Consider the following 26,095-nt stretch of genomic DNA (forward strand, 5'->3'; position numbering starts at 1 on the left):
AAAAAATGATTTCTTGGAATCAAACAGCGTTAGGCTAATTGAGCACCCAGTAATTAATATTACCAAGCGCCCAAAAGCCCGTAACTTCATATCAGTGCTTCACTCATTTCGTATGCGGTCTCTGATGAAATGTAAATCTTTGTGATTTTTTTTCGTGCATCAAGCAGTTGTTAATTATTAGAAAGAATTCGTAAAATTATTCGTTTGAACTAGGGAATTCTGAGCACCTCGCGTTTCGTATAGGTACGTCCTAACGGCATCTTAATCATCGGGTTCTTTTGTCCTTCGACGTCACACACGTTGGCTTCGTCACCGCGGAAAAAAACCGAAGAAAAAGTCATTTTCGGTCGGCTAATTGATATCCCATCGAAAAAAAACCGGGGACTCTAGGCCTATCGCACCTCGAGCATTAAGCGCTCTTCCGCGTTATTCACAGAGAGTGCCATCATTAATTAACGACGCGTTAAAAATGTAGAGGGTGGCATAACGACGCGGAGCGATCGTTGCGGAGCGTCGAAGGGCTGCGAAACGACCAATCTGTACACCCAGAAGGGGCAATCGCTGCTCGTACTCCGGGGGATTGTGATATTGTATCGTCCCAGCCACATAAATCATGGAAAGCAATTTTCCGTAACGTTTAATCGAACGGGAGGGATTCGATCAGTCTATCGGCGGCCTCACGTAGGTATTATCCGGATCAGAGCGTGAGGTGTATACAGGGTGTCCCAAATTCGATGTCCAGTGAGGGGAATCTCGGAAACTTAAAGAGCTAGGACAAAACGGTAGCACCTTTTTGAGCTCAGAAACGAAGAATGGTGCAGACCTTAGCCTCCTGCGATCCTTCGTTTTTGAGTTATCTGAAATTTAGATTTTGTGGATTTTGAAAAGTTCTCATAATTTTGTTGTCGTTTAAGTTACAGGTTTTAAACTTTTTTAAGTATATAATCCACTGACAATCTTGAAAAAATTTCCTCTTATACGTTTTGAATTATGAGGAAGTTTTGATTTTCTGAATGTACCTACACCATTTAGGGGTAGCCAAGTTCTTGAAAATTTCAAGATCTTGTTCTGATCTTGTCTTTATTTCAAGACAAGAAGTAATTTCAGAATTTTATGATAAGACAAGAAATTTTATGTCAATACCGTAGATTTGGACGATTGTTGAATTCAACTTGTTATATTTTCAAAACGGTGACCAATTTTTATCTGAAAAGAGGTTCGAATATGCTTAATGACTCAGACTATTGATTAGGATATATACCATGCTTCAGAATTCGGATATAAATTTAAAAAAAAATACCTATTTGTCCCAAGTCACCTTGGGTGACTTGGGACGGTGTATAGTTTTGAAAAATTAGAATTTGTGATTCTATGGTTGAAATTGAATGATGAACCCCCATTACAGCGAAAGTAAATATATTGCAACTCAAATGTAAAAGAAAAACTAAACAAAACAAGGGAACTTTGATCTCTTCCATTCTTTGGTGATTTCTTTGTGGAAATAACGTAAATAATAATATCCTGCGAAAAATCGGCATATTTCCTGCTGCCAATGCGCGGCTGGCATTGTCCCAAGTCACCCTATGAAACGACAAAATAAATGAATAATCCGTGTTGCCGTTTGATTTGTAAATAACCTTGTTTCATGACATGTCTAATATCCCCAATATCCCACGTATCCAGAAAAAAAAATTACACATGCACAAAGTGAAACACATGCACTGGACACTATAAAGTATAAGGTCTAAAAAAAACGCGCTTTTACTTTCCTGAATTCGTTAATTTTTCCTGTCAATTCAAACGCTCTGGTCACGACAAACTCAACAGGAATTAATTGTTAAACTAACCTAAAAGACGCTACACAATCTTATAAGTTTGTACCTTCACTCATAAATGGTAAGAAACAAAGAAATCTGCAAGGGGGTTAATTGTCCCCAAGTTACAGGACTGTCCCAAGTCATGCGAATCTACCGGTACCGAAAAGATATTTTACGTCGTTATGTAGATTTGAAAAAATCGATTTTGGCCTTTTTTGTATTCCAACTTTGAGACTCTGATTTGATCTTCCTGTACATAAAAAAGTAATGAACTCTACATAACGACGTAGAATGTCTTTCGGTAACAAAGCTCAAAAAACAGATCTGGGATTGTGCGTTGCGCCTTTATGAAATCCTCAGTCTTCTACAAGCCTCCATTTGTGATTTTTTTCAAAAACAGCGGATAACTCGAAAACGGCTCAAGATGGCTATAGAGAAATGTACATAAAATGAATGCAGAATTAAAAGATACATCCGAAAATGTCATAATACACAGGCTGTTTCATTTGAAATAAGAAATTTGGTGCCATTTCCGCTACAACGAGAAGTCATTGGTATTTGAAAATTTTTCAGAAACGAAGTTCTAACTGACTTATATCTTCATACAAAATTTGGAAGAGATCGAATTGTTATTTTTCCATAAACTTGTACAGGGCACTACCGGTGGAACACTCTGTATATAAACAAGCCCTTACCGCTACATAATTCATCTTTAAGCAGCTTCCGTTCTTTCTTTATATTTCGTAGAAAAAGTTGGATAATTCATATTCATTAGATCGTCCTGAAAATATGGAAAATGATAAAACGATTTCCTTTTTTCCATCGATGAAACTTTCTGGTTGAGTCTCGATTTTTCCCCACAATGACATATCCACATGTCCAGTTATAGCCATTACAAAGGAGTGCAAGTCGAACAATGATAAATTCCTTCGTATGATGAAAAAATATTTCACATGACATTTTATCATTGTCTAATGGTAAATTCCAACAGTTGCCACGTTATATAATGCCTTCTTAAACAAATCCCGCCGTAATGCCCTTGTGAGTTTTCTCGAAAAGGAATCAATCAATCAATCCTTTAAATCCATCTTTGGTATTGCCTTTCGCGCTCTACCATTTTCCATAATATAATTGAAATGATAAATAGCAACAGAGCTGATAGAAATCGAATTATTATATTTAGAAAAAAAAAACGTAGATATCTACTGACGTTCCTTCTAGTCATAAATGAACTATAAATGAATTACGACTCACGCGTCCAAAATAGTAATTGATATTTTCGTGCTTTAATGAACCATATTTAACACGACCTTTCGTGATAAATATGTCAATTCGGACCTACTTTAATTGCATACCTAGGACGTGTGTCACTCTTATTTCGGGCCAATTAAGAATTTAATCGAATTTGATGTTCGGACACTTACCTACTATACTGAATAACGATGAAGCTAACACTAAGACTAAAAAATTCGCCCAGGGCGGCGTTTTCTTGTGATGATATGACGATCGTCGCCTCCCTGAAAAAAAAAATCTAAATCAGAAAAATAAGATCACATTGAGGAAGATAAGAATACAACAGTGGTAGAGCTATGAATAAATCTGGGCCATCAGAAATTAATCAAATCTTCTAATAGAAGGCCTAGTGAGGTTTCATTGGTTCGAATATATACGGTGTGAGGTATTGACCAGGTAGTAAAGAAGTCAGCAAAAAACAATGAAAGATTAAAAGACCTAACAAACGCAAAAAAATCCTGATGACCTCTGCAACTGATGCTTTATCTCTGAAGAATTTGAGTCCAAATAGACAGTAGAAGGGGCCATAAAAATAACTAAATTATATACATGTACAGGGTGGGCAAAGTCCGTTGTCTACTGAGGGGATCTCGAGAACTATATGAGATGAGACATTTCCTAGCTCTTTTTCAGAGAAACAAAGAATGGTAAAAACCGTAGCCTCCTACGATTCTTCGTTTTTGAGTTATTAGCAAAAAATGAGATCTTGATGATTTCGAAAAGTTCTGATAACTTTTTTGTCTTTGAAGTTTTAGATCTGAAACTTGAACCTTCTTAGGCACTTTTATATGTAGAATCTACAGACACAAGATTTTTTTTCGATTCAAAAATAACAAATTCAATAAAAGTTTCCATTTAAAAAAACGAAAGTTCGCCTAATGATTCAAAATGAAAAAATATTTTGAGCTCGTCGGTAGATTTTACGTAAAAAAGAAGGTTCAAGTTTCAGATCTGTAACTTCACAGACAAAAAAGTTATGAGAACTTTTCAAAATCGTCAAAATCTAATTTTTTTCTAATAACTCAAAAACTAAGAATCCTAGAAGGTTACGGTTTTCACCGTTTGTTTCTCTGAAAATGAGCTCGGAAATATGTCATCCGTTTTCTTCTAACTCTTATAGTTCTCGAGATCCCCTCAGTAGACGACGAATTTTGCCCACCATGTGCAGATCAGGCACCGTTGAAATATTATGTTTTTTGAATATACCTCTACATGATTTCCTTAATATCATGAAAAAACAGTATTCTTACAGCTAGTTATTGATCGTTCAGCTTGTAAGCTCCCCCCCAAAACAAAACTAATAACTAATAAATAGCACAATATACAACCATCAGTGTCTCTATATCGATCAAATAAACTTATTTATATATGCTACGAAGGATGATCGCGTTTGAAGAGGATATTAACAAATCGAACATGTAAGAAAGAACTATACTTCGTTGAACCTTTTTCGAAAGCGTTTTAGTCATATTAAGATTTTTCGACATAACTAACTGTCCCCGCAGAATTACAGAGCTAGCTGAGCAGCGTTGTGAGAAAGTTCTCATGGAACAACGAGCATATTATCATTTTATTTGAACTATCTTAGCACGACATTCAGGTCGTTCATATATTATAAATAACGACGATCTCTAATGGTATTCGACGAGGTTGTTTTGTCTGAGGAAGAAATATAATAGCGAATGTTGCACGTCGCAAAAAATCAGGAAGAATCAGAAAGAGACGGGCAAAAAATGGGAACAATGCCCCATAAAACACTGCGAGGTTATGTAAAGAGGACCGATGTCATATTGTAATAAGCGCAATTTTTCTCGTTGCATATGTAGCCAGCTGGAATTTCGAGCATTATGAATTATTCCCTATATATAAATACATATGCCAGCCACACCTCTATATCTTCAATATATGATATATGATGAAAAAAATGAATATCTACTCAAAATTACAAAGAAAAGTGATTGATTTACAATCATATCTTTGGCATGAAAATGTACTGGGAAAAAAATAAACGTGAAAACATGTTTCTGAAGCCCCATCTGGAAGACTACAAATAAGGCCGATGAAGAAGCTACTAGTAGCAAAGTATCACGTCGAAAACATTGTCTAACAAAGATGGTCGGTACATTCTGAATTCATAATGTCCTCATAACTGAAACGTGTCTAGAGCATTAGAGGAGGCGATGAGAATACCCATTTTCGTGACTGCATTCCGAAGAATTTTCAAGCTTTGAACAATGTTCCCAAATCCTAATTATTGAATAATGATATGAGTTTCTACGAAGGAAAGAATTGAGGCAAAAAAATCTTGATATTTCTGTATAAAATGCTACCTGGATAATAATTTTAATGAAATGATAACTAAGGATTTTTTGGATAACTGCAACAATGAAATTACTTTGTTTACCGAAAATAATACAGAAATTTTGATGAGGGTTCGTCTTCAACCTTGATTTGAAAAAATTGTAGGTCCAATGAAACAACAAAATATTTCAAACAAAACAAACAATTTTTATATTGAAAATTTGAACTCCTATTATACAGAATGAATACAGAATTAAACCATCTAAATACATTGCAAGTTGCCTGAAATGTATTGGGAAAGGCATGATATAAATAAGCGTATAGTTCTAGACTGAATTAATCGAATGTAGGTAGTACCTGAAGAACAGCAAATTCTGAAATTTTTCATGAAGTAGATACACAAGCATTTACACGTGTTCAACAAGCTCATGCAACTGTTATGACATACACGAACATAGTAACACTTGCCTCGAAGGAACAGTCGTTCATTCGTTCATTGAAAAATAAAGGTTAACCGTTCTCGGTTAATTGAGAAAAAATCGGCGAAAAAGCCTCTGAATGACTAGTTTATAACGAGCTGCTTTAACATAATAAATCGATTCGAGAGAGATATGCAATTATGAACATTTAATATACCTTCTATTTGTTGATAATTTCTCACGATCGCAGTGATTTTATCGCATTGTGAAAGAAACGTTTCTATTTATAAACCGCCTCGCAGGCTTCGGGTGCCTAGGACGCGTTATATCACAGCATTTTATACGCTCATTGTGTGGCACCCACCTTTACGGGAGATGATGCTTCCTGAAAACGGATCATCCTACCGCAGTTTGATAGCAAAACGGAAATATCGAGAGAGGGATAAGTCTTGTCAGCGTGCAATATCGGTTTTCTCTCAATATAGATGAGGTTGGCATAACAATTCTAACTGTCACTATGCCGAATAAAATAGAAAAAAAAATAGCAGCTACTGACGTACTCTAGTAATAGGACGTTTATTTCTCGCTTTTGAGCTTAAGAGGGGACTACACCGTTTTAGTGGTCAGTTCAAAAAAACAAAATGAATATCTTAGGTCAGAAACCACTAATTCATAAGGGGTTTTCATTATAATCCAATTCAATCAGTTCGTCATCTCGGAAAGTCAGAAATTTCTAATTCGTCAAACGGAAAAAAATTTTTTTTTTTATTGAAGAACAAATATTCATTCTTGTTATTAACATTCCGAGGTGCAATTATCTCTTGTATGAATTTCCACATCAAAAAATTTCTCGAAAAGTCCCGTTATTGGCTACAATTCGTAACCTGGTGAAATTGAAAAAAAGACATTCGTTAAGTGCAGCTATCTTTTCTACGAAAGTGGAAACTATTGTAATATTCGTAACTTCTACTTATCGTTCAAGTGTTCTGGCAACACCCCACATTCTGGTCAATTTCGATAGCAAATCTATAGGGTGATATTTTTTCCGGAACACTGTCCCCTGTTTTCTTCCAGAACTTTTTTTTTGTGAGATACTGTTGATTTTGAAAAATTTAAAGAAAAGCTTTGTTGTTATACTAAACTCTCTTGTCTCTTGTAGTTTTGTCGTACCTGCTACCGATTTCGAGAAAAAACTTTGAATGATTCTCTCAAAATCCTCAGAAACATCCAAATTGTAATGAAAATTCAGTTAGTAAGCTGGGGTTCATAAATTCATTTTGAGAATTAAACTCGGTATTCCTAGAAATGTGTTTTCACAACCTGATTTGATACTAATCCAAAAATTCAAACTTCAACACCCTTTATCTCGAAAACGAAACGGTTGCGCTCCCATATTCATGAGACTTTTTTTTTCTTAAAATTATCCAAGGAATTTCCCCTCTTCGTTTGTACATCACCCTGTATTGCTGAGCTTGAAATGGTAGGTATTACTAAAAATCAAAGACAACCTTTATTATCTGAAGTCGAAAACCGCTACAGTAGATCACTCAGGTAACCTCTTTGAATTATATCCATAGGCCAAATGTTCAAAATTTCGTTTTCGATCAATTCCAATGATTTCCGAGTAAAAGCATAAAGAGCAGAATAACGTCATATTATAGCACTACTTCAAAAGTGAAGTCGTAGCTATAATGCCATAAAACGTTACATAATTGCATCGTTTCTACTGAAAACAACGACATAACATTGACAAATTTCGAGTTCACTCGTGAAACATTGATTCTATTCGAAAGTCGTCCACTAATTTACGTTTAAGTGATCGCGAACGTGGTCGTTTATTCATGGGCGTTCAATTTGTTTGGAGGTTTGTAGAACGAGAAGCCATTCATTACTCGATAGGTAAGTACGAAGTTCAAACTTCGAACGTGATATTACTGTCCCCAATTGCGTCTATACTAAGAAAATCAACATTCTGGAAAGGAGTTTTATTTTCGAGCATTTTCCTGAATGCCTCATGGAAACTAGTAACGAAGTTAATCATGCATAATAGAGAACTCACTCACTGGATGAATACTCTCTCAATTGGAGCTCTAATAATCCATAATCACACTCTTCACGTGTACATATATGTTGAACTACTTGATAAATTACGTCAGGGTTTTTATCATCCCTAAAGAAGACACACACAAAAAAATGTTGCGATGATTTAGTGAATGAAAATGAAAAAAAAAAACAGCCTCTAGTGTTGGAATCTCAGTACTTTCTTCCATAGAAAATATAGATCCCATCTGCAAAGTTCCGTTGATATAACAAACAAAATCTTATCTGAAAACTTCCACACAAGACCGACAGTGGCGAAAATAAAGCAGAACAAAGAATTGCCGAGACATCTCTAACGCCCACGCAGCAACAGCAAGTGAGCATTTCCTCCACATATAAAGTAATTAAGGAATTCACATTTTATCCCGCAAATGAGGCCGGAATTTGGAATGATCGCATAATTGTGTGAGGGATGTCAATTTTTTTTAATGACGAGTGAGCATTACAAAAACGACCCACTAATGCGGTGTACTCATCAAGTAATATATCGTAATCAAGTGTCTAATCGGACAGAACAAACTACATAATTCATCAGAAGCGGAGTTTGCCATGCACAAAATTAAATGCAGCATGAATTTTGTCTTCGCGGAACTCGTTTATGAAGAAATCAAAAGTTAATTCTGATATAGCTGGCATTGATATCGCATCGAAATCCTATTGTTGTTGTCTATGCCATAGATTTCCCTCAATGACCTTGCCACCTTCTACGTCATCACCCTTCCAAAGGGACTTGAACTGAATTGCATCTCCCATATACTAAAAATTGATAAATCCTAGGACAACTCGATGTCTATACGAATTTTCTAGTAAAAGTCAAAATATTTGCGTTACCTTGAATGATTTACGCGAAACCCTGTACAATGTGGAAGACCCTAACGAGGAGATTTTTTGTTGTCGAGTATACTGAACCACATAAGAAATGAATTTCCAAACCGCCTCAGAAGGGGACAGAATCCTGTGAAACTCCCTACATCAATGGTATGTAGGAATCAAATCGGTCGAGTTGGTCCGAAATGGACGATGACCACCAACTGACCTTTCCCTTAGTGAGATTGGAGGCCCAGGTTGCGAGTATCACGCCATTGCACCACACGCAATCGCCAATAAATTCAAGTGATTACCCGAAACAAGGACAGCTTTGAAATATTCACAGGAAGAATCAATCTGAATAAATGCCACCTTTAAGATATCGATCATCTGCGATATTGGGTTGATATCAATTATTCATACCTCCGAACTGTTTCCAAAGTGGTACCGAAAACTGGAATACACATACAGTGTGTCCCCCAACGTTAAAAACGTCCACTGTATATCCAAGTATATACTAGGAGTTCAATTATAAATCTTCGGTGGAGATTCTCATCTTTTAGCTAAATGAACCTTTTCGATGGAATTTTATCTCATTTTTGATAAATATTGGAAATTTTACTCATAATTATTTCATAAAAAATAAATCATTTTGATGTATTTTTTATGGAATATCTTTGAAACTTCAGATTTTGAAATAACCATTTCAACCGTTTCCCAAAAAAAAAATCATTTTAAGTACTTAAAATTTAAAGCGTTTCGTTTCTATTGCACAAGTTGGCAATATCGACTGAAATATGCGTTGATAATAAAGGACAACAAATACACTATCTAGATGAGATAGACAAAAATGGCTGCCTAGGAAGTCTGCGACGAACGAGGAAGGTCGTAAAATTTTATGGGATTTTTATGGCCGGTTGCTGCTGAGGCTCGCCAGTGTGTACGCGCCTTATGATGGCTGTAAATCAACAGCCGTTATTTTATAAACAAGTCATTGTTCTTTGTATCTTCTAGTAGGCGCTGTTGCCAAATCGTAAACTAGAAACGAAGCGATTTAAATTTTAAAACCTCATATTTGAAGAATGATTTTCAATAGTTTCTGTGGTGCATTTGAAAAATTCATGAATGAAACTCATAATTATTCAGTTTGAACTTACATATGCTGTGATAACCCAAATTGAGGAGAATTCCCCCATCCATGAACCCATAGCGAAAATATCAAAGGACTATATTTTTAGAGGGAAAATATTGAAATTATACGATTGTAATCCAAACCAAGAAGAAATCCCTCATTAAATTTGCGTCTTCTGAAAATTGCAAGTGTTGCAAGTACTCTGCTGTTAAAGACTCAGCCACATAGATTTGTATACAGGGTGTTGTTTCAACGGAGACGCGGATCTGAATTACGCTTAAGCAGTGAAATTTTCTATTTATTTTTTCAACACGTATTCATTGAGGTCAATTGAGGCTATATTTCGAAATTGTTTTTGAATATACAGTATGTCTGAGGAAAGTGGTAGGACTCAAATATACTTATGTTTCTTCACCCTTTAATTTACTGCAGATTTAGTAGAAAGCATAGTGAAAATAAGACCAAGTTTATTCGACATTTCATGTGCTTAAAACCGTTTCTGAGATATTTCGCTTTTTCGTAAATTTGAGAGGCTCGGAAAAAACAAGATAACTTCGATTGGAATGAGATTTTGGTTGTGAATTATAAAGTGATGACACTGCATATATCATTATTATTCAAAACTATGCTGGGTGTTCGAAATGAGACAACTCATTGACGACATATTCAAACTATAATTTCAAACTTTTGTTCACAGACTGCTCATTCCACCAAATTCATTTCAGTTTAATTTCGAAAATTTCAGCACATGAGATGTCAAATAAACTTAAGTCTTATTTTCACCATGCGTTTTAAATCTGCGGTAAAATACAGGGTGTGTCCCGTAAGAAAAAACATATATTTGACTCCTACTACTTTCTTGTATATTCAAAAACAATTACAAGATTGACCAACGATTCCGTGTGGAAAAAATTCGAAAATTTCACTTTCCTTCACCAGGTGACAGTATGCTCCCCCATTTGTTGGCATACAGAAATTTTGAAGTTCAATAACTCGGAAACGAAACCTCATCGGCAAAAAAATTCTTTTACGTTTTATGAAGAATATCAGTGTATATATGCGCTTTCTTTTTCACTCGAGTTTTGAATCAAATCCAACTCCAATTGAGCCCTAGTCTCCCCACTTGAGAGTTATGTTTCCGTCACCATAGACGAGTCTGGTTTTGACCATGAAGTTCAACAACCAGTGAATAATGGCTCATTATAATCAAATGAATCGAAGATTGACAAATGTCATTATCCACATGTATAGAGATAGATTATGATCAGATTATTCAATGGTTGTGTTAAAAAGTATTATGCTTAATCCTCAATTTTCAATACTTTTATCCGTTGGCATCTCATGTTGTATCAAATTTCATTTTATCTTCAGTGGTTTCCTCGGTGGTTTCAAAAAGATACCTAAACGGTTTTTGGGTTCAATTCCAAAGTTTCATCATTGGACATAATCAACCAGTATCGAGTATAGTGAACCACAGCCTTCTAAAGTACATATAGACTGCTAGCTGTGTGTGAACATGCCCGTCTGAGCTTCGAGTCGAAGTTTTCCGAATAATTCAACCGTACCATCTCCTTTCGGACGACCCCCGTGTAAAAGCCACAAAGGCCTACTTCCCCACAACGTGTACAAACCGACGAAACTAAACTAATATAGTAACGAATCAGCAGTTACACACACCGTAGGGTTACTGACCTGAGAATCTGGCTAGGAAACGATGGAAGCCTGTCGTGGCAAGCGCCAGTTGCGCCAGGTACCGCTGAAGAAGGATGACGGGCCGGGGGGCGCACGGGGGCTCGACGGACGCCGCCCCCGTCGGGGGATAGTAGCGCCCCCACTTCCACGAGGGCCGCATCATGTGCGCCACTGAAAAAAAAATCAGATAGATAAAAACAATCACACGAAATACACTATAAATCGTTATAAATTTGTTCGGAATCAGTCAAGGGGTAAGGCAGGTTTGAAAACGAAGTTTCACTTCAAGGTTTTTTCTTTAAAGGGGAACATATGTATATTTAAACCTAAGTTACTCGAAAACCTATTTTGGATCTTTTCTTGAAGAAAAAGCGGTATAAAATACTTTTCTGATACGTATCATCCAAAAAAACTGGTTATCCTTGAAAACTACCCCTAGTGTGTCTCAATAATGATTAAATAAAGGATCTTGGTATCTTCCAATAATGCCTACCAGTTGGATATATTGTCGTATATTTATATTACCATGTCAGAAGAAATAGCAAAAAGGCCCTTCTTAATAAGGGTTGGAACACCCTTAATAAGCTGTTTCTGTTATGAGTTTTTTGACGAAAAACACTTCTATTTTGGTGGTCTATCACTCCTAGAAATATTGCTCGACATATCCGAATCACCTAATATAATGACAGCAGGATAAATTTTAATTTTTTTCTTCCTCTTTTTGTATTCTTCGTTGATTATTATCATTATTACCTTCATTATAATTGTCATTATTTTTATGAGTATCAAAAATGACCAACAGATTTTTATTAGTGGAAAGGAAAATCAGTTATTCTTCTTATTTTATCAATTCAGTCTCCAAACAAAATCCTCTAACAGTCTAAAATAAATTTCAACGAGTCTATTTTTTTTTTAAATTCAGGGCATGCCAGTTGAAAAAATGAGAATGAGAAATAATGGACATTTTTTAAAGGTCAGTTCCGAAAAATCGCAGTGTCTTTCGGACCACCTGTAGTGAGTAAAAACCGAACAAGACTTGAGAACTCCCCGGGAATTCAATAAAAAAAAAAACATTCATTCATCTCGATATGATCTCTAAAAAAATCAAAACCATGAAATTTGTCGGAAAAAGTGCCTACGTCAAAAAGGCAGACACAAATCATGACAATTGAGATTTTTCGAAATCAGAGTTTCATGTAGATTCAGAATATGATATAGAAACTGCGTATTCTAGTTTGAAGACAGAGGGTGGCATCGTGTTTAACCACTTTCGGACCACCCTATATAGTCAAAAATAATATCAGCTTATGCCCTGAGATGAGTCGATTCCGCCAAAGTTTGAATCATTTTCCTAACTTAAAATTACTAACAGTTATCGACCGATCACCCTGTATAGTAAAAAAATCATTCTAGCCATAATAATTCACAGTTTTCCCAAAAATGCCTCACAATTTCATGTGAAATACTTGAGATGTATCTGCTCTAGATATTACCCAATATTACCCTTTTCTACAAAAAAGTTTCAGGACAAAGTTTGCGAAAAACTCGAAATCGGAAATTTTCACGATTACTTTACTCTCACTGAAACTTATAAGTGTTGATCGTTTTTCTACTTTCGCTTAGAAAGTGAAAACTGAAAATTTTACTGCAGTCGAAATCTTTCATCGGCTTTGATAGAAAAGTTACCATCATAAACGATAAAGTAGTGGTAATGAGGAAAACAACTTTTAACTGATTAAATTCAATTTTATAATCAATTTTTCGGGCAAACCCTAACAAGATGTAAACAAAATGAAAATACATCACACACTTAAAATTACCAATTAATGTACCTCACATTTCATCGAAATACTGAAGTGCCTTGTGAGAGAATATTTGCTAATTGCTGATTTTGCAGTCTATTGACCTCATTATCTATTTGCAAATTAAATTCCGCGAGACTTATTTAACAGAGTGCCTCATTTAATTCCGCAACGCTGTTTTTGCGTGTGTTAATTGATTTATTCAACGTAACATCACATAAAAATTTAATAATTTGGTGGTAACAACCTCGCTTCGTGGGGTGGTCTGAACGAGGAGTGGTTCTCTTAAAAAAAAAACGAATTCAGCATAATGATCCTTTCACATGCAATTATGATTTGCAAAAAACGTTAAACCCAAATTTAAATTCAGTTATTCTCAAATACTGTGTAGATGTGGTCGAAGAAAATCTTTAATTGAATTAAAAAAATGCTATTTTCATAGAGTGTATTTTCATTACACGTATAGTTGAAGATTTGCTATGAAATAATTAATTAAAAATCAATTTCTAACAGTTTATGAAACTTCAAAACATATAAATAGCGATACATGTTTGTAATAAAAAAATATTTCTTCTCCAGAGTCTACGAAACGTATTTAAATTCATGGAACTGATCAAGTTGTATAGGTACATAAAAAGACCAACAAGCTACTTGCAACTTGAATACCCCAACAAAATTGTACTTCGTGTTTCGAACCCATAAATTGTACCGACAAATCATCGACTGAAATATGTATAACAAAAAACGAACAATTTCCAAATTTTCCTGTCGACAAAACGCCGTTAACGAAATTGAGAAATCGCCAGGAAAATCCTTCGGAATTATTGAATTGCGTGTCTGGTGTCCTTATGATTGCGATGGGCTCCCATGATTTTACCATTGCCAAGGGACCTAATTGATAGTTTTCCCACTATGCAAACATCGTAGACAAATATATCATTTCCTTGGTCAGCGGCCGATTAAATGTATGCTTATAAAATGGAAAGTTATTTCCGAGTGAATAGGCTGCTTATTTAGACGTCTGGGGATCTGCGGCCAATTAGTGTTGGGGAGACCGATGGAGGAATTTGTTGTTTCGTGCAAGAGCAACAAACGAATTGGCCAGACGAGATCGATTGGCAATTTCAAGAACGGCGCATGAAAATACCGAAGCTAAAAAAAAATGCTGCATAATAAATTAGAAATTTCAGGAAATATTCAACTGAATTGTCAATTTTTTTACACAGGATGTAAACCAATAATTTCGAAAACATTTAGAGGGTGATTCCTTGTCGAAAGGTTTTTAAAATAATTTTTTTCAGCAAAATTTGTTTTGCAAAGATTTTTTTTCTCATCGATATTAAAATAGGTATACAGTGTAAGTCTTCAACTCGTACAAATATTTTAACCCTAGATTTTTGAGGTCAATAGAAACACTTTTTTATTTCACCATTTTTTCAGAATCGTCTCGGTTTAAAAGATACCTTTGAAAACCAAACAAAAATGTAATTCTTAGTTCTAACAAAAGGTTTTATCGAATTAAATGAATTTCGGAATATAGTTTTTCATTTATTTGATTAATCTTTTTGGAACACAAGATATCACCCACATCTTCTAGTTTTCTCATTATGACCATTAAGTACCAAAAAAATACAAAAAATTCAAGGAACATAACTCTTGAAGACAGCTTGGACGCTATTTAATGCATATGTGAACGTTTTGTAAAATAAAAGTATTCTTCGTATTTTCTCGTATAATGCGCCGTTTTCGAGTAATATTATGCTCAAAAATTAAAAATTATCTGTGAAATTTGAAAAATTGGGTACAATTCTGTTTGAAAGCTCCACAGATAGGTAGTGTCACAGATTTAGCTAGTTAGGTGTTTCTTTTGACTTCAAGAATCACCTGTTAAAATATTTGTACGAGTCAAAGACTCACCCTGTATAATTATAATAAAAAAAAAATAACAACAGGTACGTAGCGTCAATCGCATAGGCTGGAATTATCTTCTAAATGCCAAAAAAATTAATATGAAAGACCCAAACTCGAGCCCAAACTATTTTTTGACCTCTTAAATTTTTTACCAACTACTCATTTACGCCCTGAACGAGGCCCTGAATTTTTTCGTCATAATTGGGATTTTTGAAAATCACAGAAACTTGACATAATATTTCCAAGTCCTTATTTGGCTAAATTTGTCAAAAAAAGAAGTAGAACTTCATTCACATAATCACATGTGAAATAGACTCGAATGTACAGGATGGGCAAAATTCGTTGTCCACTGAGGGGATCTCGAGAACTATAGCAGCTAGATGAAAACGAATGATACATTGTCGAGCTCTTTTTTCATCTAATCCAAATCTGAAAAAAGAATCGGCCTATCATTTTTAGATTTCGAGTTATAAACAAAAATTTTGACGATTCCGAAAAATTCTCCTAACTTTTTTGTCTTTGAAGTTACAGATCTGAAACTTAAACCTTCTTAAGCACTTTCATGAGTAAAAGAAGATTTTTTTCCAATTCAAAAATAACAAATTCAATAAAAGCGTTTAAAAAAATTAAATTTCACCTAATGATTCGAAATGAAAAAATATTTTGAGCTCATCACTGGATTCTACGTAAAAAAGTGCCTGAAGAAGGTTCGAGGTTCAGATTTGTAACTTCAAAGACAAACAAGTTATGAGAACTTCAAGAAATTGTTAAACTCAAAAACGAAGTATCGTAGGAGGTTGCGGTTTTCACCATTCCTTGTTTCTCCGAAAATGAGCTGGGAAATGTGTCATCCGTTTTCTTCTAGCTGCTATAGTTCACGAGATCCTCTCAGTAGACAACAGGCGAATTTCTAAAAAAGACAATCAATACAAAAATCCAGAATAAGAAGCCTGGCAGTTCCAAGGACAATTCAAAAATATATTTCACAAGATTTTAAATTTTTTTCTATTGAAGGAGTCTGAACCAGGCACCAAATGGATATCCCAAATTTTTCAGTCAATCAATCATTTAGTTGGGTAGTAAAGATTTATCAGTAAGCAACAATCTAGGAAACATTTAATAAAAACACTTTTTTGTAAGATTTTTTTGTGTTCAGATGTTACAGAAAAAAAACATTTTGAAGATTTCAAAATCCTTAACCTCAATACATAGGTGAGTGCTTTTTCTGATCATTCTTCAAATAGGGATTGTCGTTGAAATGATGACCAGAAAGTGCGCTCATGGATCTCCGCAGAAATCTCCGGTTCCATGGCCCTTGAACAAACATTTTCCGCCACAGCTAAGCATCGGGAATTATCAGCATACATTATCGCTATTATTATTTCAGGTGTGAAAGGTTGCCACAGCCACGTTTCCAACTAGTATAGAAATAATGACCGATGCACAATCCGCTTCCTTTGAAAATAAAGGTTATCTCTCTGGTTTCTTTTAATTATCATCAATCTGTTTAATGGAACTTTTTGTTCAGCATTTTCCGCTCCGGGTACCATTTATTCATTCAGACCTTTTAAAACGGTTTTTTATTTTAATTTATCGCCGAGATATATTCTGGCACTGTTGCCGAAGGAATTAACAGTGCATAGATTTTTCCCTGAAATGAAATCAGAGCGAATTTATAATACTTAATGTTGAATGTTGTCCATAAAGTGGAGTGCAGTGTGTTTTCCAATACTGGATGGTATTGATTAGATTTGATTACTTAGCAACGATGAACCTTGAAATCCGACCTCAACAATAGAATTAATAAAAATTCGGAGACTTTCTTTTTCCCTTGCAATCAATTTTGACTACATAGGGGTCTTTTTTGAACCCAGTTGAATGGAACCAGTTTAATGGAATCAGTTGAAGTGATTTTATTTGATGAACTGTCGAAGAGCAAATCGGTGTGGATATTTCCGATGAAAAATTCACATAAGTTTTTGAGCAACCTGCTTGGATACAGCAGTTTGTTCCCCCATAATTGCAAGGGGTAGAAAATGTCACCAAAGATTCCTGGTTTCTAGCCAGCTTTTTTTCAACTAAATATCATGAAAAATCCAAACTATAACATTCTGTGCTATAAATAATAACACTACTCATTATATGGCGTATCAACCTATGATCGATTTTTTCATGAAAATTTTCAACCTAGCTTTTCACATTATTTTTTACACAGGAAGAAAAAAGCAAGATGTCCCTGTTCTAATGATAGGCTATAAAATTATACCTAATTTCATAGACTTCATCAGAGTTCCCCATTCGTTTCTTTTTTAAACATACATATATTTTTTGTGTATAATTTCAAATCAAACATCAGAAGCAATTGATTAACATAATCCAGTGAATTTCTACCCGAATACTTGCTCGAAAATTCAAATTTTCAAATATAGAAAGTGAACTTAATTCTTAGCAAACTTCATCGAGTACTTCATGAAGTGCACATTGATGGTTGTGAGTTATAACCAAAATGAATTTTTTCTCAGAAATGTGATTCGAAATAAAACTTCGGAACGTTTTTTACCCTGGGAGCAATAAATAAATGTAAAGTCTCCAGATGGTACGTTGGGCTCACTCTTGAACTTTTAAGAACTTTCCTTATGTTCCCCAGGTGTGGGAATTCAAGAATTGAGTCCATAGGCCCTATGCTTGCGAAAAGCCACATGCATCAACTAAATGCGTTCTCAAACTCAACAACTTCTGAAACACGCTAAGTTCGTGAATACACAAGTGAATACTCTTGTTAAAAATGAATATAAAAAGCACACCTCATTTATTATAAACTACTCTTCAAGTTTTTTGAATGCATATTTGAAATAATTGAGATACTTCTTACCATTCCACTTCTAAAAAACGGTATCAAAGTTCAGAAATTGTCAATTCAACGTACGTTCGATGAACACCTATTATTGCAAAAGTATAACATTCATGAAGAAAAAGCCACTCCACCATAATTTTCTCAATTATCCGATAATAAAGTAATAACCGCAGTAACTAGCGAGGTAACTTCTTCCATAAATTCTTAATCATCCGATCATTTGTTTGGAAAAGTTGCCGGCAATTTCTTCGTTGTCGACGGTAATCCATTGATTCAGTGCAACTAACATACCTTACTATCTATTTTATGTTTTATACGGGAAATATAACAGGTGGCGTTCATTTAATGCTCAGTGAAAATAGTTCTAGTTCATATGGGAATTATCGGTGTACCCATCCTATTTCGACGAGTGGTATAGCATTTGACATACATATATCATGAAAGAAGATCTTGAATAACATTCCGGAACTCAATTAAGGCCGCATTGCACAAGAACAGCCATTCTATAATATTCCTTGATCGATGTTTGAAGAATGAATGAAATAAACGTGGAAATAAGTTGAATTTGAGATAGGAAGGCGCCATTATAGAGGAAACATTCTGTTAATTGAGTATTTCCATTTATTGATTTCAAACTAGTTTTTAGTCTCGTTTTTAGTTGACAATTTCCATACTAAATTTGCCGAGTAATTGATCGTTTTTTGATATAAGCATCAATAATTGAATACCTAATGTTTTGAAAATATTTCAAATGTCCATATACTGAATATCTCTGAATTTCACGAGAAATTTCATAAATGGCAGTTGTTTCTTAAAATAATCAGGATAATTGAAGTGTTACTACCATCTTGTAGAATGTAAATTTGTTTTTTCATCTCTAAAACTAAGAATACTCTTAAGATTAAGAATATTTTCCAACTAAAATACATCATCTGAGGAATCTCTTACTTCATTTGAATTAATTGTACAGTTTGAGTTCGAGTTGCGTTTAAATTTGAACCTAGCTCAACTTCAACAATTACCTCGACAATTACGTACATTTTTGACAGGTTAAACTAGGATCAATGCTGAATTCGAATTTTAACTGTACAACCCCACCTTAATGACTGAGAATTTGATACGTGTTTCATTTTCTTCGAAAAAATTAATTTTCTGGTGTAAAATTTACCATTAAAAGATTTTGTTAGTGGATTGAACTTTTTCCACATAAGTGTTTTGTCGATGCAATGAACACTGACTGATTATTTTATAACATGTCGCCTAACTTGAATGTAAATTAATACTTCATCTCCGTGAAATTAACTAAACTACCTTGGAATTTAGGTTTTTTTTTTCGGCATAATTTTAAAATAATTCACTTCACGGCTGGACTTTACTTTACGGACAGTGATCGATTTTGTTTGTATTTTTTTTATAGATGCAGTTTTTCATGAAAAATCGTTTGGTACTAGTCTCAACTCCGGCAAGCTTGTAGTTTAGGAGATATTAATTTTTGAAAATTGCATTTTTCCCATATATTTTGCCAAGTTTGATGGATTTTTCTAGGTTATATCCGTTCAAACCACAGAATATCAATAGTTTTTTGTGTTGTTTCTATGGTTAATATAATTTCAGGAAACTTTTTATTTGAATGATATAATTTTGCGAAAAATGTTTGGATGGAAACTGAACTGAACATTATTTATCAATTTTCCAATTTATTAAAACTGAATGATTTTAAGGTTAGCTTAGGTTAGGAAAGTTTAGGTTAGGACAAATTTTTGAATTTTTTCAATTTTAACGATATAATTTTTCGAAAAATGTGCGAACTGAAATAAAAATTAATAATTTTAAGGTTAGGTTAGGTTTGATTAAGTTAGGACAGTGAAAAAATAATGTCTCACATGAAAACTTAATTTGTAGATTCACTTTTAATTTTTTTGTCGTTTTAGATTTGCTGGATAGTGTACTGTTCGAGGTCCTGCTATAACCTCGGCTAGGTCAAGATTAAACTAATCGAATTTTATGAAGAATATGACACAAGAATCACACTATTATAATAATCCCGAAATTAAAACTTTGAAAAAAGTACCACATTCCAAGGTTCTGCTAGCTTGTCAAAGATGAATAATTTCTATCTGGTTGAAGATCAGGAATCAAGATGACGAGATATAAATATCAGGTTGGATTTGTCACTATAGTTTTCAATACTGCTCTGAAATAGCCTAATGGCGTTGAGGCAGCTCCATAAATTTTAATACATATTTTTGTAACAATTATCAAAATATTTGGATAGAGTGTCCATCGATGTGATCAGAAAGAGGAAAATGGATTTTTCGTCTGATGAAGGAGTCTGATATAGACTCCGAAACGTTACCACTTAGAATTATAATTTCAACGTTATTTATTTTCAGTTCATTGTCAGGCAACAATTTTTTCTAGTTAATTTGCTCCTGACAAATTAGTGCAAGAATTTAAGCAGGAGCAAATCGTTGATTTCATTTCTAATTGATTTTGTTTCAGAGATTGGGAGTGAAAACCCTAAAAAGTTTATGAAGGAAACTATTTGTGAAATACCTGACTGTGTGGAGCCGCCTTTATACTGATACCTAGTGAATCTTTTAATGAAGTCAGTGCTCCTTAGTTAGTTACAATAACTCTCTAATAAACTTCTTTTGGCCCTAATTTCTGAATGAAGCGTGGGACGATTCGTCTGTTGAACGTTCCTACTCATAATTCTACGCCGAAATAATCGGTAAAAAAATTAATGAGCTATGAAACAGAACCTTCACTTCGCCTCTTCGAGAACAGTTTAAAATTCTAATAGGTGAAAGTATCCCACCAATTAAAATCTTGAACTTCGCGAATAAGCCACTTCTGGTATCTAATGATCTGATGCTTTGGACGACAAATTGCCGCATTACAACACCCATTCCGAATATCGTTCAACACAACAAGCCACCGGTGTATCGAAGGTTATGCACATTACCCATGAGCCAGCCGTGGAATTCGATCGCGGCGAGAGAGCAGGTGGACGATTAAGATTTAACCAGCATGAGTTCCCAGCATAACCCAGATAAGATTAAGCACAATTTATTGCTCCCCGAAAAAGTTCCCAGATACACAAGGTTCTATTTCTCGGGGAACACCTACGAGATCGCATTCGTTACATACATTGAATAGGAGTCAGCATGTCGGTGGTCCGCAGCTCACATAAGGTAGAAATTCCACAAAGGCTGAACGGCTGTCCGAGGAAACCATGGTCGTTCCAGAAAACGACCAAACGCACCAGTTCTCGATTATCATATCACCAGGGAAAAACACGGGAAATTTACATGGGCGGAAAGGGCGCACAAGACACTGGTTTACGCACCGGCCGTGTTTTACGGACGCGTCATGGTCCGGACGGTTGGGGGCAGGAGGAAAGTCGTGGAAAACGGGTGAAAATCGCGATGAAACGTACGGGACGCGTAGCGGATGACGGGTTAGGTGCAGCGCCGACTGTTACACCTACATAGGCACTGACTGTACACGGACTGACGGTCCTCGGAGAAATAACGTGCCATGACCAAGATCCGAGCCGTTCCGAGAAACTGGGCGGAGACGGCCGAGCGACGAGAAGAAAATTACGATCTGTCTCGCACACCGGGTGTAACGGGGCGCCGAGGCACCTACGACCGGGTCGATTTGCACGGGTAAATACTAATTTAATAGTAAAAAAAAAAAGAGAATCCCATCTGAACCACCAGACAATCCTGAGCTCGATTTTCGTGAAAAGTCCATTAAGGGAAACTGCTTCGCGATCTTCATTCGATATAACCACATTTTTAAATGTAAAAATTTCGAACGTCGATTTCGAAAATGTGCCATCACTCTTTTATTTTCGAAAAAAAAATTTGTGAAAAAGATAAGAACTTTGAACAAACAATTTTTCACTGAAAATACGACAGAATAATCAATTTTTTTTTTATTTCGTGTACAACTAAGGGTGGAAAAAATTTACTTCTTCATTTCAATTACGAATGGTTTCTTCTTTTGATCTCATGTTATGCCTTTAAAAAAATTTGTTTTTCAAAAAAAAAAAATATATATGTCGATATACAGGAGTGCCGGGAGTGCCTATTAGAAGTTTATGGAGAAATAATTTCGATCTCTTCCAAATTTTGTATGAAGATATAAGTAAGTTATATCCTCATTTCTGAAATTTTTTCAAATACCAATGACTTTCCGTTGTACCGGAAATGGCACCAAATTATTTATTTCAAATGGAACAGCCTGTATGTTATGACATTTTCGGAAGTATCTTTAAATTCCACATTCATTTTATTTGCATTTCCCTGTACAGCCATCTTAAGCCGTTTTCGAGTTACTTACTGTTCTTTGAACAAAATTACAAATAGAGGCTTGTAGAAGACTGAGGATTTCATAAAAGCGCAACGCACAATCTCAGATCTGCCTTTTGAGCTTTGTTACCGAAAATATATTCTACGTCCTTACGTAGAAAACATTACTTTTTGATATAGAGTAAGATCAAATGAAAGTCTCAGAGTTGGAATAAAAAAGTCCAAAAATCGATTTTTTTCAAATGAAAACACTGATTTTTTCACTAACATACATTTGTAAGGAAAAAATAAATGGATTCTTTAAAGGATTCCCTATATTTAAAATGTTCCATTTTCGAGATATTCGGAGGCCTTTTTTTGTATTCCAAATTTGAGACTCTCATTTATTTGATTTTCCTGTATATCAAAAAGAAATGTTCTCTGCATTACTACGTAGAATATCTTTTCAGTAACAAAGTTCAAAAAACAGATCTGAGATTGTGCGTTGCACTTTTGTTAAATCCTCACTCTTCTACACGACTCCATTAGTGGTTTTTTTCAACAGTAAATGAATCGAAAACGGCTCAAGATGGCTATAGGGGAATTAACATAAAATGAATGTGGATTATATAGAGTGTTCCATTTGAAATAAGAAATTTGGTGCCGTTTCCGGTACAACAGGAAGTCATTGGTATTTGAAAATATTTCAGACATGAAGTTCTAACTGACAAAATTTGAAAGAGATCGAATTATAATTTCTCCATAAACTTCTAATGGACACTCTGGGTGGGACACCCAGTATTACTTGATTATTGAAGGAAAAATCACCATTTTAGTGAAATTGCAATTTTTCATAGGATTCTATGAAACCATTTTGGTTGTTCACTCTGATACGAATTGAAACTTTCCGTTCATAGAATTTCATTTGTTAGCTGAAGCATCTATAACTTTAATTAAATCATTCTATTCACATGTTACACTTAATTTGAATTAAGACGAGAATTTCTATAATCAATTTTAATATAACCCATAAAAAGTTCTCGAATTGAGTACTCTTATTCTGTAAACAAATTCGACATCTTTTTCTAACAGAATATACTGTATTCAATAGCATAACGCAGAAAATGTCTCTGACAGCATTCCTGACTCTCTGATCTAAACCAGCCCTATTTATGAGTGGAGTCTCGAAAATTTTATTTTTAACATATCCCCCAATACGGAAAAAATCCAATGGATTGAGGTCCAGTGATCTTGCTGGCCAGGCTTTAGGACCACGCTTTCCCATCCACCGATTCCCGAATAAATTATCCAATTTGAAAAGTTATGTATTTTTGTGATTCCATATCGTTGTGATATGAAATCTGTTCATATCTCTGAGTCAAATTAACAGTGGCTCATCAAAAAAAAGTTAGGGAGGAAAACAGGTCACAGTGTTCCAGAAAAAATTGTAGATTTGCTATCGAAATTGGCATGTCACGTGGTGTGAAATATCAATTACAATATTTATGCCAAATTTCAGTTCAATTTCTTGTGGAGTGTAGATACTATATAAGAGAATAACTTAAAGAAAATTCTAAATCAAATACCCTGTATCTCGAAAACGAATCGTTTGCAGTGCCATGTTTATAAGACTTTTTCCAAAATTACTCGAGGAATATCCTCTTTTCGATTGTACCTGCAATTTAGGAACACCCTGTATGTATTAGAGGTCGTGTCTCAAATTGTTCGTCCAATAAAAAAAATCTCATGTAATTCGATCAAGTTGGCAGGTTACTTTCATTGATAATAAAATAAAGCGTATGGAAATCTATCCTCCTATGTTGTGTCAGATTATGAGAGATTTCGAAGAGCACTTTCATTTCGGATAATCGAAAAGATTAAAGGAAAATGAAGAACAAATAAATAAGAATGAAGATATCCATTTCTGGCACAAAAGTTAGAGTTGCCTCAAAAAAGGAGAACCCCTAAATTATAAATGAAAAGTTGTAATTCATACTAAAAGTTCATTTGTTTTTTTTTTTCTACAGAATAGCAATTACGAAAATATTAATTTTGTGCGCTACTTTTTACCCACTCTGTGTATACATCATATGATTATAAATCACTTGTGAATAATGAAACATTATTCGCTGATTGCCTATCAAACATTCATTAATCACGTATGCTTTATGATTCATTATTCAATGGTCCATCAACTTCATGTTCAGAATCACGGAGAGATGAGACTCTGAACATAGAGATATTGCTAGACCAATATTGAAACGTCAGAAACTGCGAGTATTGGGAAATTGGAATGATGCAGATATACAATATCCATCATAATATGCTAGTTGGCTATTGTCATCTTTATGTCATTTTTTTGATATTCCATGAAAGCGCCAAAAAATGCTATTTCTTTAATTTATAGAACAACCATCCTTCAATTCGATTTGATAACCGATAACGAATTTCCTGAATCCAAAATTCATTTACTTATATTATTTCATCCGAAACGACAGATAGACGAATTCTGATTCTATCACAGTAATCGACCGTGTAATAACATAAAAACCACGAAATGTACTCCATTCCTCCCGAAATTATTACATATGGTGTAATATTATCCTCCTAATCGCGTAATATTGACAAAAATAATTCGCAGTGGCACCAGCCAAACTTTCACAATTCACGTAACTGGCTATTCGCAATGTTAGAACACCTACTGCGGATAGAGTAAGGATGAAAAAGCCATTGTCTCGATGTCAGAATTCGACAATATTACCGGCATACGTGTACATAAATTAACAATGATCTATTGAATGGACTCTCAAGGTTCTAATGTTACCACAATCATTGTCATTCGTTAGTTCGTTAACTTTTGCCAAATTAAATCAGAGATTAATTATTGTTATATATGCGGGATGATCAATTTGAACTGCCTAAATCAGCATCGTGAAATTAATTAAGAATGGACTGAATGTGACCAAGGTTGTTATCCTGTGAATGAATCTGATGGGTTCGCTGGATAAAAATGAGCTGGCAAGATCGTACTGGATTTTGTTGTTCGAGAGAAAGGATGTTGAGAGGTTTTATATGTCACACCTCTGCATCATAATCCTTCTAGAAAATGTAAAACATGTCAAATCTCAAATACCCGAAAATGATTGTGTTTTCTAGCTAAAATTATCTCCTTCAATTTGTTCATCATGCCTAGAGACGAGAAAACAGCTTAGCGAGTTTGATATGGCTTACGCTTAGAGAAATAACCACAGAAGAGTAAATATGGTAGTTAATTCTTGTCGAGTAAGAAATCAAGAAGGACGTAAACGAAGAGTTAAAAGTAAAGGACGTGACTGTAGAACGACCCCACTTCAAGTTCGCCGCCCTTGGCTTTTGGGTTTAAGGAACAGCTTCACGTCCACAAAGTCAATAGCGGACCAATGATTTGCAGAGAATGGCAGGTCACTTACAATGCGAACTGTTTATCGTTGGATCGGACATTTTGGACTCCCTTATATCTCAGTTTGTCCTACCACTGAGTTCATACAAGTAATCGACTGGCTTGGTGCAGAGAACGAAATACCATCATTTTGAGTCAACTGTGGAATGAGAAGCGATTCTCCGGCGGTTCATATTAAAACATTTATATTTCTTGGACAATTTCCTCTAACATATTATCATTGATTT

At 34.8% G+C, this 26,095-nt stretch overlaps 1 protein-coding gene across 2 annotated transcripts in view; it reads right to left on the reverse strand.

Annotated features, from left to right (window-relative positions):
- Positions 1-26,095, reverse strand: part of LOC123311376 — a 210,845-nt gene that overhangs the window by 81,892 nt on the left and 102,858 nt on the right. The window contains exons 1-3 of one of the 2 annotated variants that reach the window (XM_044895286.1): positions 21,282-21,762; positions 11,562-11,732; positions 3,242-3,334 (exon numbers count right to left, since the gene is read on the reverse strand). In XM_044895286.1, the coding sequence (XP_044751221.1) occupies positions 3,242-3,334; positions 11,562-11,732; positions 21,282-21,300 (283 nt within the window). In that variant the 5' untranslated portion in view covers positions 21,301-21,762. Of the gene's footprint in view, positions 1-3,241; positions 3,335-11,561; positions 11,733-21,281; positions 21,763-26,095 lie in introns of those variants that run through there. The other variant, XM_044895287.1, reaches the window with a different exon arrangement.

The sequence above is a fragment of the Coccinella septempunctata genome, chromosome 1 (genome assembly GCF_907165205.1).
Source record: "Coccinella septempunctata chromosome 1, icCocSept1.1, whole genome shotgun sequence".
In the NCBI taxonomy this organism is placed as follows: Eukaryota; Metazoa; Arthropoda; class Insecta; order Coleoptera; family Coccinellidae; genus Coccinella; species Coccinella septempunctata.